The sequence below is a fragment of the Vicia villosa genome, linkage group LG6 (genome assembly GCF_029867415.1).
Source record: "Vicia villosa cultivar HV-30 ecotype Madison, WI linkage group LG6, Vvil1.0, whole genome shotgun sequence".
Taxonomy (NCBI): domain Eukaryota; kingdom Viridiplantae; phylum Streptophyta; class Magnoliopsida; order Fabales; family Fabaceae; genus Vicia; species Vicia villosa.
The window spans coordinates 50,692,792-50,713,208 of record NC_081185.1 but is presented as its reverse complement, the minus strand read 5'-3'; the positions used below and the strand labels follow the sequence as shown (position 1 = coordinate 50,713,208).

At 34.1% G+C, this 20,417-nt stretch overlaps 1 protein-coding gene across 1 annotated transcript; it reads right to left on the bottom strand.

The window, feature by feature from the left end:
• Nucleotides 1–2,051: 2,051 nt before the first annotated feature.
• On the bottom strand, nt 2,052–5,328 carry LOC131611510 (carotenoid cleavage dioxygenase 7, chloroplastic). Its single transcript, XM_058883507.1, has 7 exons — nt 4,488–5,328; nt 3,789–3,917; nt 3,562–3,693; nt 3,172–3,447; nt 2,836–2,915; nt 2,404–2,718; nt 2,052–2,300 (listed from the first exon to the last, which is right to left on the bottom strand). Exons 1-7 carry the CDS (start codon nt 5,266–5,268, stop codon nt 2,157–2,159), a joined length of 1,857 nt encoding a protein of 618 aa, XP_058739490.1. The 5' UTR covers nt 5,269–5,328; the 3' UTR covers nt 2,052–2,156.
• Nucleotides 5,329–20,417: the final 15,089 nt, after the last annotated feature.

The window sequence follows — 20,417 nt, the reverse complement described above, 5'->3', positions numbered from 1 at the left end:
ACATGAGTCACACGTGTCGCTGTGAATTGTTGTTGTGTGTGATTATGTGATATGATTGTGTGGATATGATTTTGGTTAATATGCATATATGTGGGTGTTGTGATTAGATATTGTGTACTTTATTGTATTTCATTATTGGATTACAATTGTTGGTTTTTCTAATTGGATATGATTACTCGAATTATGGAACTTTGTCGAATGAGCTAAACATGTGAATCTTGATATATGGTATATGAATGAATGTTTTGGGAAGAGAGATGAATTCGTGAAACGTATTCTTGTTGTGTTTTACATTTCCCATTATTATGTTTATATATAATGATTTGAATTCTCACCCTTCTGTTTGAATGATGTTCATCATGACATCGTGTAGGTTCCGACGAGTAGTGAGCTTATCCGAGGATTTAGCCGAGGAGCTTTGGTTTATCTTTTGATTAGGTAGAAAGTCAAATGCTCTGGTCATGTAACACTTGGGGGTTTATTTGAACTCATGTTTTGGTTATTTGGATATGTTATCTTTTTCGTATTTAACATGACGATTTGGATTATGTTTGTGGAAGGCTATTGTTGCCTAGTTGTTGGAATTTCATATAGCATAGTTGATTATGTTATTTTGAATTGGTAGATGAATATAGTATGAGATATATTCATTGAAATTGATTGAATTGTATTTATTCTTCCGCGTGCGATATGCATTATATATGAAAGCATGAAGTGTCAAATTGTGTTACAATATGATTAGTGCATGTTTTGTATGTTTGTTCTAGGTTTTCATTGTAGTGAAAATAACATGTGACACCCTTTTTATTATATGCATATGAATACTCTGTGAATAATTGTTATAATTTGGGGTTAAAAAGAGGTGTTACACTCTATGGCTTGAAACAAGCATCTAGAGCATGGACAAAAGGATAGATTCATTCCCCATCAGTATTGACTTTCAAAAGTGCTCAGTAGTGCATGGTGTGTATGACCAGACTATGAATGAACATGAGCTGCTAATAATGTATATGTATGTTGATGACCTAGTCATCACTGGTAGCAGCTTAAATGCTATAGAATCAATCAAAGGAAAATTGAAGAGTGGGTTTGGAATGACTGACTTGGTTATTTTATCTTATTTCTTAGGACTTGAGTTTGTGTACACAGAGAGTGGCGTCTTTATGCATCAGAAGAAGTACATAAATGAGGTCCTAAAGAAGTTCAAAATGATGGGATGCAAGTCATCCGAGACACCAACTGAGTTAAATGTGAAGCTGTCAAAGAATGATGATGAAAGGCATGTTGATGGAACCATGCTTAGGGAGATAGTTGGCAGCTTAAGGTATATTTGTCATAGTAGACCTGAGATAACTTTCAGTGTATGTCTGGTCAGCAGGTTTATGAGTGATCCTCGACACTCACATCTGACTGCAACCAAGAGAAGTATGAGGTATATGAGGGAGGAACATCAAGTCATGGTATTTCGTTTTCCTACCACACAAATAAGACAATACTCTACATCTTGTAGCCTGTTCTGACTCTGACTGGTGTGGTGATTTGGTTGATAGAAGAAGCAACATGGGACAAGTATTTTTGTTGTCAGGTTCCCCCATATCTTGGAGTTCAAGAAGAAAACTGTGGTTGCTTTATCCACATGTGAAGCTGAATACATTGCAGCGTGTTCAGCTGCTTGTCAGGTCTTATGGTTACCAACGCTACTCAACGAAGTGAAGTTTTTGAATGAAAAAGCAATGAATCTATTAGTAGATAGCAAGTTAGAAATTTATTTGACGAAGAACCTTGTGTCACAAGGTAGAAATAAACACATCGACACCAAATTCCATTTTTTTATAGACCAAAGTAAGAAAGGGAAGGATCAAGCTTCATCACTGCAGGACTGAATTGCAGCTAGCAAACATATTGACAAATTCATTGAAGAGTGAGAGATTCAAAGAGCTAAGGGAAATGTTGTGTCTTTGTAACGATTTTGAATAAGGGACGGTGCTAAAAGTGATTCAAAATTATATCTAGTAGAATGTGATTTCTAATAATCACTAAGTTTTGACAATTCTTATAACTTAAAATAAACATTTCCTTTAGAATCTTGAAGAATACAATTTTGTTTTTCACTATATAATAAAATGTACAATAATTTAAATATTTGTTTCAGCTAGCTAGCTAGCTGCCCAGAAACCATGAAAGCCTAGAGGAAAATTCAAATGCATTGGAATTTCAAGTCTTGCAACAAGAGCCTTTTTTGTTCCTATCTCTTTTGGATTCAAGACAACAAGACAACATCTCTGCATTGATGTAGCATACTGCAAAACAAACAATTAACATCAATATTGTTCTAAACATATATATTTTGATTTTGTCACTTTTATAAAAAAATTAAAAATTATTGTTATGATCCATACTGACCTCAACAACGAGAAGGTAACCATCGTCTTCGTCTTCGCCTTTCGGAACAAAAATCGGTTCGCCAACAAATCTTCGATTTCCGGCTGTCCAAGTTTGTACAGAATTATTTGCAAGATCAAATTTCACGACAGTATCGAAAGGAAAACTCGGCAATGATTTTCGAGATCCTAATGTTGTTGCTGAATAGAGATATCTGTTTTGTTTTCCGGAAAATGAAGGATTGATTGCTGGAAAATCTGCAGATTTCTTCCATTTATGTATTGGTTTTACATCACACTCTTGACAAGTGTAGTCTGAGTCTAGTTTTATAGATACCTGCAACATTTTGATCACAATATTAATACAACATATTTGAGTTTAATAAATATGCTCTAACAATTTTGTATTCATTATCCTTGATGATAAAAAATATTTTAAAAAATAATTAATTACCTGAACAAGATGTGGCAATGCATTTTCACCTTTGACATTCATTATTGATGGATCTAGGTGTCTTGTTTGCCAGTTATATCCTGAAAATATTTCAAACATTAAATATTTATTAAAAAATTATTGAATTTTTTAAAATAATTTAAAAATGAATAATACTATTTTTTTAGACATATTTAATGTTTGAACTACGATGATAGTGTTTAATTTAACGGTATTGATTTTTGTCAGTTGAACTTGTTGAAGTAAGATTTGCAGATAGATTAGGGTTTTGGTAGAAGATGTGATGCAGACCGAATATAATATATTGTAATTTAATGTAAAGTTAGTATATAGTACCAAATAATTTGCGGAAGTTGAACCATTGATAAGAGCAAGCACTGGCTAGAATTTGAATGTCCAAATTTCCATGAGCATGTTTAACTTCAAATGCATTACCAACATGAAGAAGCCACAATTGTGAAGGTATTTCAAGTGGTATTCTCCAATCTCTCTTTTTACTTTCAGGTTTATTTGGAAATCGAGGAAGCAAGTATATTGGTGATGTACTTTTACTTGGATTTACTGTTAATGCTGATATCATTGGAGATGCTCCACATACTGCTTCCATTGATCCTGAAATTTGTTTAAACAAATAATTAATTCATATAAATAAAAATATTTAGGGTCTGATTCGAAATATTTGTCTATGTAGTTGTGCGCAGAGATAATAGCAAAATAAATTCTAACCTAATATATCAAGTTTGATGCGATTGGCAAATACTATGTAATGAGTATCTGTAAAAGCCCAATCATGGATCATCATGTGATCTGGAATTTTAAACTCTTGCTTCTCTACCAATTTGAAATTAGAGTCATACTCTGCAAAATCAAAATCAAAATATAAGGGTAGTTTAGTAAATTAAATATTTTTTTAAACCTACTAAATCAATGGTATTTCTTAATTATTTACTTACCTGTAAATGTAAAATTACTTCTTGGAAGTAACATATCTTCTGCATTGCAGGACACAGTAAGTAATCTATTCCTGCTAGAGTCAAGTTTGTAGTGAGACAAGAGTCTCTTTGGTGGCATCTTAAAGATTCCTGTATTCAATAAATAAAACAAAAATTAAATTTAAAAAATGTATTATTTGTATTGTACGAAAATTCCTTTCATAAAATTCAATGTTGTACACCTTGTATGAATAAATTATTATAATTAAAGTATATGCTATGGAGTAATTAACAAGAAACCTTTCTTTAATCCTCCTTGGGAAACTAGGAACCTTAATTAAAGACTAATTTTGGACAGACACACACTTGAAAACATGTTGCTATCATGATGTATGTCTTGTGTGCCACTGTGATAGAATTTCACATTGAAGAAATATTATTTATATCACTATGTATAATTAAATAAGAGTCCCACACTTGTACTACTTGTCCAACCAACAATTAGCACCCAATTTATTACTTTGTTATTCTTTTTGCAATTTCAAGTTGCTTATTATTATTATTATTCAACATTATAATCACACAAATTAGACGACTAATTTTCATATAATTTTTTTAAAAATGATTTAGTTACTGAAATTTCATAATATAAAAATAAATAAATGAAATGTCGTAAGTTCAAACTGATGAAAGAAAATAGAGGCAGTGATTGATACGTACCATATAGTATAGGTTTTAATAAGTTTGCAGCAACCTCCCAAAATTCATCACCGTGATTCTCACCGTGATCCTTCGAATCACAACCGTCCGTCATGTTGAACTTCCCGATTGTATCCAACGTACCGGATTCGATCTCATACGGGTTTCCACCTTCCCACATGCATAAGAGCTTCTTCCCCCACATCAACACACTAGTATTAGCAACATTTTTCATAACCTTAGTGTTCCCAATCTTTTTCCCACCTTTCAAAACAGAAAACGGTCCTCTATGCGTAAACCTCCACGAATCGGTCTTTCGATCGTACTCCTCGACTTGAGCTTCGGTCTTGATGTATTTAGCCATGTATTTGACTTCCTTAGTTGCATTATCGAAAGAGAATGCTCTTAGGTAACCATGGCCGTCTAGCGGGTGCACCGTGGAACCATGATCGTCTTTGAAAATCCCTGGTCCGGTTAAATAGTACGCGCCAGATGGAAAATCGGTCGGTATTGCACCCTCTACGACACGTAGTCTGATAGGTTGAGTCGTTTCCGATCGTTGTGACATGAACAAGAAATTATAGTCCCATGAAGCGGCTATCGAGTCATCAGGCTCGATAAATGGTTTAACCGGTTGAAGTATCCGGCCGGGTACCACGACATCGGTATTGGGTATGGGAACGGATACAGGTTTTGGTTTGGTTATTGTTTGAGATGATAAGGAGGCTTGATGGACAGGAGGAGGTCTTAGGAGAGGAGGAGTTATGTAAGGTGAGGGGCTGTGAATGGGTTTGGCTTGCATTTTTTAGAGCTCAAGAGGCTTTAAAGTTGAAACTGAATGTTGTTGGAATGTGATGTTTGGTAACAATATATGCTGTATTTATAGGTACACTGATATGGAACTGTTGCTATAAGTGTATTTTTTTTAATTACAGATTTGCCATCCTTACTTTTGAATATAAAACTTTGGCTGCATGGTTTAATTTGATTTGTGCTCTAACAACATTCATGTTGGGTACTAATTATCAATTTATCATATAGGTTTGTCCACTTTGTAAGAATTCAATTATAGTAATAATCTCATTATATCCTCGGCGTTATGGTCTAGTAGTTTGGTTGTGAAGATATTTTATACCGTAATCAGACTATAACAATAAAAAAAAAACTACACTCACAAAAATTTGAATTTGAATTTCATTCTAAAAATAAAGATTTCGCTGATAGATAATTTGTAAATATCTTTATAAAAATTCTACGAATTTTTAGGTATTTGCGTATTTTTAAAACCTAACTCGTCTAATTTTTTTGTGAAACATAATGTTGATGTGGGGTATATATATATATTAAAATGTGGTAGACACCAACTTATGTTCTTGCATTATAAGTGGCAGACATGCTGCAATTCAATTGTCCTTTGTTTTGTTTTAGCTTCTTTTTTTTTTAATGCTTCATTGGAAGTGTATAGTTTGGTGCTCAATGGGATGAAGTTTTTTTCCCATATTACTATTATTTTTCTCTTTTGCTAAACTAATTTGAGTGAGCAGCAATGATAGCCATGGAATTATGATGGTTGAGAAAGAAATTAAACGACCAATATTGCATAATATAATATGTGTACCCCAATCATTTAATTATGAAATGCAAGGTTTATCATGTCCACTTTGTAGTTTTCTCTATTCGGTTGTATTTGTTAGTTTAAGTTTGCAACGGCAACTTGGTCATCATCATATAAGAGCAGCAATGATGGCATTCTATTTAACTATGATGGTTGAGAAGAAAAGGTGCAATTTACATGTACACTCTATTAAAAGACACAATGTTTCTATTGTTTTAACTATATATAGCTTCAATAAAGCACTATCCCGACTTATCTTTATTTTAGTTTAGATATTGTATTTACAATTTACGGGAATTTTGTTTAAATTTTATTGAATTTTTTTTAGACAAACTAATGTAGTAGCCCACAAATTAACTAGAACGGTTACATCGAATTAGAGGTTGATTGTTGGTGCTTCAGTTCAATGGTGTGATATTCTTGTAATATTTTTGTTGTTTCCTCTCTTCGAAGGGGTGGAGGACATTGAGGTTTCATTCTTCTTCTACATGATAAAAAGTTGTGTCCCTCTTTGGGTATAAAAAGGAAGTTTTGATTGTTTTGCTAAGGGTATTTTTAAGGAAGTTGGGTTGGATCTTAAGACTTTTTTTAGAATGACCCTTGGTTAGGACTCACTTTCCTAAAGATCACGTTCCCTAGTTTATTTTTAAACTTCATTCACTCAGATGGGTTGATGGGGAAAATCGTGTTAGGAAAATCAATCCAAGTTAAATGGTTCGAGGCTAAATCGTGAACGGAATCACTTTTCTTATAAGTATTTCAAGCACACTCTATATTGTCTTAGAGTTGGAACGCAAGAATACCTAGGATAATTCAGCCTTTTATCGAGTTTGCGTAAGACCGACGAAAACTCGGGTGTAGCGAAGAGTGTCTAGAATTTTAGTGAAGATGATAGGCTTATCAGATGTACAATTTTTGTTAATCAAGAATGTTTAATTTATAGGCTAAAGTGGTGTTGTTTCATAATGTTGCGACCCTTGATGAAACACACACTTTCAACAACACTTTTGCACTATTACGCCTACAATAACATTTTTCAACCGTTGCACTGTTTCGCCTACAACAACAGTTCTCAAAGGTTGTATTGTTTCACATTCTACAACACTTCACGAAGTGTTGCCTCTTTATGATTCAAATTACAAACTGCCTATTGCAACACTTCACGAAGTGTTGCCTATTTCCATATTCAAAATACAAACTTCACATAGATGTTTTCTTGTCATTTTGGAACACAACCATGGTAATTAAATATTATTCATTATTAATAATTTTCAACAAATCCTTCTGGTGGTTAATAGAGACTTGGTTTGGGACCTCAAGTGGAGGAGACCATTCTTTCTTAGAGGGTTATTTGTGTTTGAAATTTTATCATTCTGCTCAAAGTTATTGCTCTCTCTCATGTTAAAGATAAGAGGGCTAGAAAGTATGAGAGAGAAGATTCTTTCTCGATGGGCTCTGCTTATCATGTTGAGTTAGTTGGTTCATTGTCGTCTCTTACAGGATAGAATCTGAACATTTCCCTTAAACATAAATTCAAATATGTTAGAACAAGAAATGTTCTGATCAATATTCTTAGTTTTGATGATAACATTATGTATGAATTTTGTATAAGAGAATGTGGTACTCTAATCCTTTACGTTTTTCATTTCAGGAAAAGTATAAAAGAGTATGCACAAATCAGCGTTCAGAAGCACTGACCCAGAAGTTTTGGATGGCTTCATTAGAACATGGTCTGGCAAGACATCAGAAGATGGTTCTTCAGAATCAGAATATGAACTAGAAAGCATCAGAAGATGGCAGTCAGAAGTAGAAGCTCTGAAGCTCTTATGGTATCACGCTCAAAGCACCTCAAAGTCTGAAGACAGAAGTTGCATCTGCACCAAAGCTGAAGACTCTGAAATTCAAACATCTATTCATCACATTCTGAGTCCAGAAAAAAGAAAGTACAAAAGGCTATAACGTCAAATCTCTGACTGACAAAAGGAACGTTAGAAGCTACAAAAGGCAAAGTAAGTAAAAGCAGCAAAAGCATGGCTCGAGGTAGTTGACAAAAGTGTGAAACATTAAATGCAGCGTTGTACTATTCACGCAAAGCATTAAATGCTCCTAACGGTCATTTCCTCTCAAGCGCCTATATATAGAAGTTCCATTCAGAAGCAGCTACAACACTCTTGCGCAAAAGAACAGAAACGCTGTCAAACTGAAATTCAAAAGAACTTCATCTTCAACCTCACAACTCTTTATAATATTTAGTGAGTGTTAAGAATTAGAACTTAAGAGAAATATCACTGTTGTGATTACAGCTTTTTTAGGAGCAAGTTATACTCTTGTAAACATTTATTTTTACGTTGATTGTAAAAGGAATTCCTAGAGTGATCAAGTTGTGATCTGTAGACTCTAGAAGACTTAGAGGGTATCTAAGTGGATAACCATTGTAATCAGTTGGATTAGTGGATTAAATCCTCAGCTGAGGTAAATCACCTTGTCAGGGATGGACTGGAGTAGTTTGGTTAACAACGAACCAGAATAAAAATAATTGTGTTCATTGTTTTTATCTTCCAAGTTTTTGAGTTACACTTATTCAACCCCACTCCCCCCCTTTCTAAGTGTTTTTCACTCCTTCAAAATCTTCCTCCAAAAATATATATGTGCACACAACAAGGAGTGGGATAAAATGTAATAAACCAAATGAAACAATTAACTAACCAAAGCAAGATTTAAATTAAGATTAGAAATTTAATAAATTTAAGAAAATGAAATATTAGTTGTGGAGATATAACTACTGTCTAATTATGGCATATAGTGTTATCAGTAATCATAACTGATATGACAAATAATTTATAATTATATGACATATGATGTGATGTTTTGGAATCAATGATTCTTATGGAGAGAAACATACCTCACATACTAGAAGAGTGTGAACCTTTAATAATATATACATATATATATATATATATATATATATATATATATATATATATATATATATATATATATATATATATATATATATATATATATATATATATATATATATATATATATATATATATATATATATATATATATATATATATATATATATATATATGTGTGTGTGTGTGTGTGTGTGTGTGTGTGTGTGGCACATGGATGAGTGGCAAGAATATTTTGGAGTTGTTCAATAATATCAAGTATTTGAGAAGTGTCTTAGATGGATATACAAAATTCGAACTAAAACTAGTAGTAGTATAAGCATCAACAATATCATTGGATGATGGATTTTTAAAGTTCTTCTTGTTTTCTCTAAAAAAAAATGGGATATTGAGATTTTCAATGACCTTTTCATTGCAAAAATCACATTCATCATTTCTAAGTTCAATTCTACTTTAAAATTTTTCTTTGTGAGTAGGAGCAGGAAAAATAGATGGAATGTAGAGAGTTCCTTTATTTGAAAGCATATTATGTATGATTTCTTTTGCCAATAGCTCATTAACAATCTAATCAACATTGAGAAGAGGAGTATAATATAGAATACTTCCACAAATACTTTCAAAATCATCTCGATTTGCCATTATAAATTGAACGGTATGTTGTTTTTCTCTTTGGTCAGTGTATACTTTGACAATCTTTAATTGTGTTGATTCTATAAGAGTTGATTGATTCCATAACTCGGTTATATCTGTTTGAACAAAATTCTTGAATGGTCATATTATTTTGCTTAAAAGATTTAATGTCACTGTCCAACTGATACCATTTTCCAAAATTAGGCTTATTTTAAAAACATTTAAAATAATCTCAAATCTCCGTAGCAATATCGTACTTTTCTAGTTTCACATCTATTGATTGAGAAACAAAACTATTGATCCAATTAAAAATCTTCGAATTACTAACACCCCATATTTTCATCTTTTTTGCATACACTACTTCATCTTTTTTATGTGTGGGCTCAACACAAGTTCCATAAACATAACTCCGAACCTTTTTCCTTTTAAAAAAATTATCATTACATAATTGTTGTAAATCTTGTTGTGAATTACGACAAAATTCAATATCAATTTGTGGGGCAAAGAATAGTAGCAACCAAAATAAATGATCTACAACAATAATATTTCATACACAGATTATATAACAGAATAAGGAGAGAAAAAGATGAAGTTTTGTTTACACAATTTGATCAAACATCTACTATAGGGAGAGAGCAGCTCATCCATTCATTATACTCATAAAGTTGTTACAAGAGATTACAGATGAGTTCTAGGAAAATAACCTTTGCAGTTCCCAAATAACAAACTCTATATTCTACCCAAGTGTTTCCCAACCTCTTCAACTCTCAATATAATAATCACTAAACTCAAGGTGTTTAGAAGTATTTCTCAATCCTCTCAGATAACTCCAAAGGTTTCCCAAAAAGTGTTATCTTTCTAAGTTTTCCCTTGAAATTCCCTAAACTTTTATTCTCGCTTGTTAGTGTAAGATCTATTATAAATATATATCTTATAGAATATTATATATATATATATATATATATATATATATATATATATCGTATAATATTCTTTTATGTTAATTTATATGATCTCCAAATTAATATAAAATATTCTAACATTAATGAATGGATCAATGAACCGAACCGACCGAATCCGATATCCGTAAATCGCTCGAACTATACTACTTTTTGGCTTTCGGATTTTTGGCAATCTTGAAACATGTTTTCTTTCTCTACATCAACAAAGGTTTTAAGACGTAATTCAACAATCTCCACCTCAACTTTAAACCGTGTTGATATCAATTTAACCGTCAACAACATTTCCGCTCTCTACCAGGTTGAAACTCTAATCAATAACCTTGATCAACTTCAAACAACTCTTAAATCTTGATCTCGTCACTTGCATCCACTTGTTTCCAATTACCTTTTTCTGGATAGGTAATTTAACAAGCCTACAAGTATGATTTTTCAACCACCCTATACTCCACGTGTTTTCAAATGCCTCCCTGAAAGTTTTTCTTCTTTTATTTTGTAGTCCTTCAACCACATTAAAAACATAATATCCAAGACTAGCATAATCGTCACTTTGAGATGCTACAATAACCTTCTTTACCTTCTCATGAGTCAAATGATAATTAGAGATCTCTGTAACCGTTCCCTTACTACTACTAGTATCCATAGTAGGAAACTTCACCTCAAACTGAATTTTCTCCGTTATAGTTTCTACCAGGTTTCTCCCTTGGTTTTCACTATTCTCCCAATGAAGAAATTCTCTACCAAACAAGTAATTTGTTTTAACCTCATCTCTTCCCCATAAACTCAATAACAACTCAGCGGTAACATGCATTTTTATCCCTTGATTTCAGCAAGATTCATTATACTCCTCTGAAACTTTCTCAAGGCATTAATAACGCCTTAAACTCAAATCCCATAGTCGTTCCTTGTCATGAAAGCCTTCACTAGTTAACGATTTATGAATAACAACATTTGAACCTTCTAAAATATTAGACTACATATTTTAGAGCCATTAGCAATAATCAATTCATCACACAAAATCTCCAACACTCCATGTTCAACTCTAGTACAATAGTCTATATCATCAAACATACTTATAGATAACAAATTTCGCGTCAGTTCTGGAACATATCTCACATTGTGAATATGAAGTTCACGATCATCAAACATTTTAAATCTGACCGTACCAATACCATGAATCTTGCATGTTTTATTATCACCAAGACAAATTACTCCACCTTGATCAAATTCAAACAACCCTTGATTTTTCAACCTCCCTTTTGACTCCACCTATTTTCAAATGCCTCACTGAAGGTTTTTCTTCTTTTATTTTACAATCCTTCAGCCACATTAAAAAACATAATATCCAAGGATAGCATAACCGTCACATTGAGATGTCACAATAATCCTCCTTACCTTATCATGAGTAAAATGATAATCAGAGATCTCTATAACTATTCCCTCACTACTACTAGTATCCATAGTAGGAAACTCCACCTTACACTATAACACCCCAAATCTACCCAACAATTTCTAATGAAAATCAGAGTGCAAGAGTTTCAAATAACATGAGGTATTACATTTCTACTTATATACAACCACATAAAAGCTCATTATAAAAGATACATAACACATATAATAGGAAGAACTCATAACGAACAATTAGTCTTCAAAACCAAATCAACTTTAATAAGATAATGCAGCGGAATTCACAACTCATAAACTTCAAATGATAGCATATTTGTTTAACTTGAAAACAACAAGAAATAAACTTCTTCTTAAATAACTCATAGTTCAACTTAAACATAACAAAACAAGCATCAATCTCCCTGAGTGCTACGTATCAGAGCAAAAGACACCAAATCGAACTAATAACGGTAACAGTTACTCCTCATCGTTACCTGCACGTTACTAACAGAGGGTAACATTCAAACAGAAGGGGTGAGATATCAAACAGTATAAAGGAACGTACGATCATAATTATAGCAAAAATAAGATCATCAGCAATTCACCACTTCTCAACACAATGCAACTTTCATCACAACAACAATGTTATCAACCAATCATAACAATGAATTCAAATTCACAACTATGTCATCAACACATCATAACAACCACTTCATCATCACAATGACTCGAAAAGCAACTTAATATGTGACTCAATACTATGCATATGCATGTGGTACCATTTGGAGCAGAACTCCCATCTCAAAAACGGAGCAGAACTCCCAACTTAGAAATTGCCAATCCAGGCCATCGCGGTGAGCATTAGCTCCATCTTAGAAAATTTGCCGATACAGGCCATCGTGTTTTCCATTTTCAGACCATCATAAACATTTTATGCTATGCGACTCGATGATGCAACATTCACAAAACACAACATTCAAGACATGCAACAACATCAGCTAATATCAACGAGGATTTACCTCCAACTCAGATACCAATAGTTTGTAGCACAATAACTTCATTACTATTATAGTAATTCATAACACGTCAATCACATCAAGATGATATACCAGCATACAACAATATTCAACAATTTTTATTCATAATTCATCGATTCATAACTCACATTTACATTACTCACATGCTATTCACACAACAACACCATAATTAATTCAATAAGTACCAACCAATTCTATCCTATCACATAGATAATAACATTGGACTTCCTAACGCTTCAAACGACACATAAAAAGGAGTTACAGATCAAAAGTTATGTCATATAGAAGTTTTATAAAATTTCACACAACAAAGTTCGCTCAGCGGCCTCCCAGCGCGCTAGCTACAACTAAAAACAGAAATGTTCAACTTTCGAGGTCTCGCTTAGCAGGCCAAGTTCTCTTAGTGGACTCGCGATTTTCTGAATTTGCTTCCAAACTTCGCTTAGCTGCCTGAGCTCGCTTAACGGACTCGCGAAAATGTAGAAAAATTGCAGAGAACTCGGTTCTGCGAAATGGTGGTTCTACCACTCAAAATCACTTTCATACAATGAGAAATAGCATCTACAACCAGTATTTAGCATCTATTATCAACATTCTAAACTAAAAACATGTTTAAAAGCACAAATCTCATAAATCTAGTATAAACCCGGACATTTCCGAATCTATGAAATTGATAGAATAGAGATTATACACAATTCATACACACAACATTACCCAATCATATAAACCTATATTACTTTCACCAAATGCTCAACAAATCATTCATCAATTTCAGCATTCATCAATAACATCAAAATTGCAATTCTCACACAAACATGGATTTTAAAGCATAGAATCAAATCCCCACTATAACCTATTGTCATAGCCTAAAATTTGTCCGCCCTTTTATAACATTTAAAATTATTTTTAACTTTTGATTTTATAAGTTTTATTCAAATTTACTAACATTAGGTGTTAATATTAATTTTGCTTATTTAAAAACATAATAGTTTATTTTAAATATTTGTATTTTAAAATAATAAAGTTGCTCATCCTTCATATGCTCTCAAATGTCTTCCTATTTCGAATAAATGAAATAGCACAATTGGTAAGGAGGAAATTTTGCAAGCATAGGGTCATGGGTTCAATTCTCACTTGGTGCACTTTGGACATTTTTTGGCTATTTTTGATCATTTTGCACTTAGACACAAGTATGTCCCGGTTCACGATTTTGGTGACCAAGATGGGTTGTTGGGCTTTTGGATATGGGTTATTTCCTTTTATGGATTTTAACCTAGTTCTCTAACTCTATAAAAAGGGGTCTTTACAACCCTAAAAAGGGACCTTTTTCCCATTAAAACATACAAAATTCACACACACACACACAAAAAACATTTTTCAATCTTTTTTTTCTACGCTTTACGATGCTCCAGCTGGGAAAGGTAAGCACCAACATACTCGTAGTAAGCCTTACGATGCTCCAGCTGAGAAAGGTAAACAAAAAGTTGTCCAGGGTCAGAGAACTAGTGGAGAAGACGCTCCTGTTAGTATTGTGTGCTTCAAATATGGAAAACCTGGACATAAGAGTAACATGTGTACTGCTGATGCGAGAAGGTGTTTTCGTTGTGGTAAGTTTGGGCATGAGACCGCAGATTATAAGCACAAAGAGGTTATATGTTTCAATTGTGACGACGGACGACACATTAGTAATCAGTGTCCAAAGCCAGAGAGGGAGCGGTGATCGGAAAATTATAGCAAGTGTACTATTTTCTCGATGTAGTAATAATTGGGGTTATCCCCAGTGTCGATCTCTTAAGGACTGCGCAGAAACTTAAGTGTTTTAATAAATTCAATTGAACAAAAACTCCTTGGTTTGTTTCAATGTTGTTTGCAAAATTATAATATACGAATTAAAATACTCACTAATTAAATAAGGTGTATTTCACAAAGATTAGAATAATGCTAGGAATAGGTGTGTGAAATCGAATGTAATAACAATAATCTTAATATTAGCCAGATCAATCCTAAATCATATCATCACTGTCTTTGAGAGTTGTTTTCCAAAATTCCTTTAAAGAAAACCATTTGTTATTCTCTTTATACCCAAATTCCTTTGCTGTATAGAGAGAATACCAAGTCCTTTGTTTTATCAGAAGTTATACAGTTACAAATTAATATCTCAATTCCTTGATGATATTAATTAAGTATTTTTATATAAAAGGGTTAACAGTGGTTTTTCCGACCTAAAGTTAACCATAAATCAAAACTCTATTTTCCAATACAGGTTTGCATTAAGAACATTATATAAAAAGATGATAATGAAAAAACCATGGAATTACTGATAATAAGAACAAATTGTCATTACAATTGAAATCAAGGACACCCCTTAGCATTGGGGGGTTTAGCTACTCATAATATCTGAAGAGATGATAAACATTACAAAAATTATGGATTCCGTTGATCTCCAATTGCTATTGCTCTTGAAGATCCCCTTCTCCCAAACTCTTGCTTCCTCCTCTTTCACCTGAAAATAGAACTTCAAAAAAATCAAAGATAACCCTAATGCCTTTCAAAAACTAGGTCTAAATAGTGTTAGGTTGTTCTTTAGTGATGCAGAATGTCAAAAACGCCCTTAATGAGTCAAAATTTGCAAAAACTGTAAAAGCTGAAAATTTGTGCGTAACTGCTGACACAGGCGCCCATGTCAACTTCTGCCCCTCACGCTTCTTGCTTCTTTTTGCACAGCCAAATTGGCACGGGTGTGTCAATTGACATGGGTGCCCGTGTCCTTTTCTGCCTTGCATAATTTCTTCCTTTTTTTCACAATTTCTAGAGTGCCATGATTTTTCCGCTCTTGTGCTAATTCTTTTGGAACTTTTCTCTCGCATCTGAAATCATAAAACACTACCAAACCAAGGTTTCAAAAGCATCTAATAATAATAATAATCAACCAAGTACGAAAATGAAAAATACGAAATAACTTAGACAAAACGATAAAAAGCTAAACCATACTGTTACCGGAATGAGAGATTTTTTTACCAAATAATTAACAAAAAGTATGTAGAATTGGTGACCGATCAAGCGGCTTGGAGGAAAGGTGTTCGCTTTGGCTGGGACTCAAACAGCCAATGAGAACCAACTTATTAGAGGTACATCCTTCATTAATAGTATTCCTTTAATCACTATTATTGAAACAGGTGCTACATATTGTTTTATTGCTGCTGACTGTGTGAAAAAGTTGAATCTTGAGTTGTCCTTTATGAATGGAGAGATGGTTTTCAATCTTCCGCCTAAGGGATGGGTGACAACTTCTCTTCACTACAACAAAATTGGTGTTTGGCAACGCTACAAAGACATCTCTTTTTCCCAAAAGGGCTGCTATTGTCATACCCCAAAATTTGCCCTCCTCTTCTCATCTCCAAGGCCTCGAATGGATCTTAAGGTCTCTCATAAGTCCTAAAAATCGAGAGAGATATGCTTGGCACAAGTCAGTCGATTTTTGAGAAAAAAAGCTTGAAACCCTACTTTGCTTATTTCATATTTTTAGCATTGGGCCTTAAGACTTGGATTTTCCACATGATTTTAAGCTTGAGTGAGGCCCATTGGTCATATATAAATTATGTCATGATTTTTATTCGATTTTTATTCATTTAAATTCAAATTTAACCAAATAAAATAAAGTTTATTGAGATAATATTTTTATGAATTATTTCTCCAAATATCTCATCCAATGGTTATATTAAAGGGAAATATGCAAGGAATAGAATTGGTCCAAGAATAGAAATATTTGGAGAGATTTTCATTCAAAAATCTTTTTAAATCTCCACATCACCAATCAATCTTTTTCTCCTAAAAAAAAACCCTAATTTCATTCATATAAAAGCTATTCTCATTCAATAAAAGAGGGGGACCGAAAAATTCACAGGGAGGAAAAAAGGAAAACAAAGACGCAGCCAATCATCCTACATCACAGAATCAAACCCACATAAATCCATTAACCTTCATCACCATCACAACCATTGAAACTTGTCCAAAAGATCCGCAGCAACAATCCAACAGGAACAGAGACGTTTCGAATCAAGGAGGAAAAAGAAAGTAACGCAACACGCAAAAATTCTCCTTCGATTTCTCCGTGACCGCTAGTAACTCTTTTGATTCACGCTTCAGTGTTCAAAACGGAGAAGTATGAATTAGAAGAAGCAAAGCAATTCTCAACAAACTCGCTTTTGCAGATCCGCGACATACACCATAACAACTTCACGTTTCAGCTTCAACAATATCACTTTCCTCAGCCGGCATCACACAAACGAATCCGGGAAGAGAAAAGAACAAAGCTCCGACGGGATATCACCCGAAGCCGCGTGAACAACCCCATCCACCGTCGACTCACGGCTCACCGCGTCGATGAACTCCTCTCCGCCGCAAAAACGCAAACAGCAACACCGCTGATAACTATTGTGTGTTTCCGATCCGGTAACTCTTCTCTTCCACTTCGATTTGCTATACCCGTGATGATGCGAGGTGAGATTCATGCTTGTTTGATTTTATTCTGGTGGTTATTATTGAATTTATGTTGTTCATGTGGAGTCAATTTGGGGAATGGGTTATGTTAGAGGAGAAGAAACTAGGGAGATCTTTTGGAAAGAGAAGAATGTTGTTGTTTGATTTGTTGCTCACGTTTTTGGTGTTCACATAACTATGTATGGTGCTTGTTAATATTTATTTTTTTTAAACCATGTGTCGCGATCTAACAGGGCTAGGATTGATCTTTGAAAAGTCAAATTTTGGTTGTTTATTCTTTCATTTTATGTCAATATATAAAAAAAACTCTAATCACAACAACCCTATAATAGATTTATCAATACATTAGGGTTTGCGCTAGGAAATTAATTTATTATTCGTTTCGACTAAACCTATTGGTCGTGATGGGTAATAATCCATAATCAATTATTCAACCATTTACTTAAATTGAAATAATTCAAACATTTATTCTGCTAAATGGTTTTAACCAAAGCTATTGGTTACGATGATTAGCATTTTCCCTTTTTAAAATTCGTTATTATTTTTAATTAAAGCTATTGATTATGAGGGATAACGATAAAACTAAATAATTTAAACACACACATTTGCTATTCGTGATAATCGAATCAATCGATTATAGTGGTTAGCAATCCTCCCTTCAATTCGTTAGCCATGGTAATCAAACCTATTGATTATTGCAACTAATGGTAATAAATTAAAACCAGGGTTGTACGCCCAAATCGTAAAACACACTAAACCACGATACTACGGATTTTCATCCTTTCCACACTGCGATGTTCACAACTACGATAAGGTAATTCAAAATACCTTCGAACTTCGCATTTCAAAACAATTTTAAAACAACTTCAAAACACCTCCATAATCAAATTCTAATTCAAAGGCGTACAACCCTGTGCCCGAACTACGTTGACTCTGATTCTCCCTAAGGAGATACGTAGGCACTTGGATAACCAAGGCGAGTCTCCTTCCCTAAAATCTCAATTTTTCCCCTATTCACTTCCTTAGTTATAAACCTCAATTTTAGCCATAAACCTTTATCTTTAGATACAAACCTTAGGAAAGGGTTGAGGGTGCCTAACACCTTCCCTCGACCTGATTATAATAACTTACCCCGAATCTTTAAAACTGCGTAGGGTTTCCTATTCGCCCTTCAGAATAGGTGGCGACTCTAAACCTTCAATTTTAGGGCAGGTTGCTACAGCTGGCGACTCTGCTGGGGACATCACTTAATGGTAAATTACTATACTCCTATAGGTTTTAGGTTTTGGCAGGGTTTAGGTTTGGCAAGTTTTTAGGGTTTTGGCTAATCTACCACTTTTTAGGGTTTGGCTAATTTGCCATCTTTAGGGTTTGCAATTATTTTTTATTTCTTTTAAAATTTGTTTATTTATTTATTTTTGTCTAAAAATATTTATCTGTTTATGTTAATATATTTATATTTGATTGTTTATGATAATATATTTATATTTAATTTCCTGGTTGTTATATTTTATATGCACTGTTGGATATATTATGTTGTGTTAAAACCTAAGTGTGGGGGTTATCCTTGAGATCAGGGGGGACTTGAATCGCCTACGAGTCTCATTGATAACTCCACTCGGAGTGGGTTGAATATTCGGAAATGTCCAAAACGAGGCTTGACTTTGTTGAGGGCAGGACTGGATAGTCAGCTGATATCTCCGAGAACCTACCCCAAAAATTCGAACCTCATTGGATAAAATGAGTTGTTCTAAAATCCGAAGAGACAAAAAGTCTCGGAGGCTATGAACGACCCCATGAGACCTTCTAGAACCCCCCATAAAAAGGTTGGCTCCCTAGAGCTGCTACGTCGAACCTATGAACCTAGGACTTTTGTGCTTCTGTGCTCATCATGTGTTTGCAATCTATATACTTCGAATATCTATCCGTTTCAATTTTACAGGTATCCCTACGTGGTCCCTAACCTGTAGGGACTCTAATTTCTAAGACCACGTCTTTCCTACGAAGGCTATCACCGTCTATGCATTCCCTAGCCTGTAGGGATTTTACTTTTATATCCTTGTATTTTTACAACTACGTGTCCTTCTCACGAGGGACATCTTCGTTTATGCGCGTCAATTGGCCTCTCGATGGCCATGAGATTCAATGACTATCCTAAATAGTCACCCCGTGCTTACATCTTTCGTCCCTAGCCTATAGGGATTCCTTTCCAAAATTGCATCCTTCGTACGAAGGACACCTTCGTTAGCATACGTCGATTGGCCTCTCGATGGCCATGAGATCCAGTGACTGTCTTGAACGGTCACCTCGTGCTTACTACGTACTCCCTAGCCTATAGGGATTTTCTTTTTCGTCCATATGTTTTTACAACAACGTGTCCTTACCTTGAAGGACGTCCTCATTAACGCACGTCGATTGGCCTCTCGATGGCCATGAGATTTGATGACTGTCTTGAACGGTTACCAGCCGCTACCTTCTGCATGCCCTCGAATCTAAGGGATTTCCCTTAGCGTGTCATAAAATTTATCTTGCAAGGATTTCATTAGGAGCTAACGTACAAAAAAAAGGAGTCTCTCGCATACGCATGCATTCGCATTTTCATGCATTCATACATTTACATTTGCATCTTCGCCCGCATCCACACTTACCACGCTAGCCGGTTTCCCAAAATTCCCGAAGAAAATCAAAGGATCACGAGCTATGGAGAAAGGAGGATAAAGAATTGAGAATGATCTTAGGCTTACTAAGAAGGGATGTCTCTCACCATGCCAGCCGCATGTCCATGCCTTGTCATAGCAAGATTGTAAATACAACAAAGGTTATTATTGAGCAAGGAGTAGTTCAACAAAAGAGTTCCCTCATAGATACACTCAAGGGGTATCTAGTCATAAAAGGGGTTCGTCTTA

Bases quoted from the DNA above. Each gene is read 5' to 3' on its own strand.
- LOC131611510 (XM_058883507.1), bottom strand. From the start codon at position 5,268: ATGCAAGCCAAACCCATTCACAGCCCCTCACCTTACATAACTCCTCCT. The intron at 2,719-2,835 runs GTAATTAATTAT...AAAATGTTGCAG, and splicing joins CATTGCCACATCTTGTTCAG to GTATCTATAAAACTAGACTC. The intron at 2,301-2,403 runs GTCAGTATGGAT...TTTGTTTTGCAG, and splicing joins GTTACCTTCTCGTTGTTGAG to TATGCTACATCAATGCAGAG.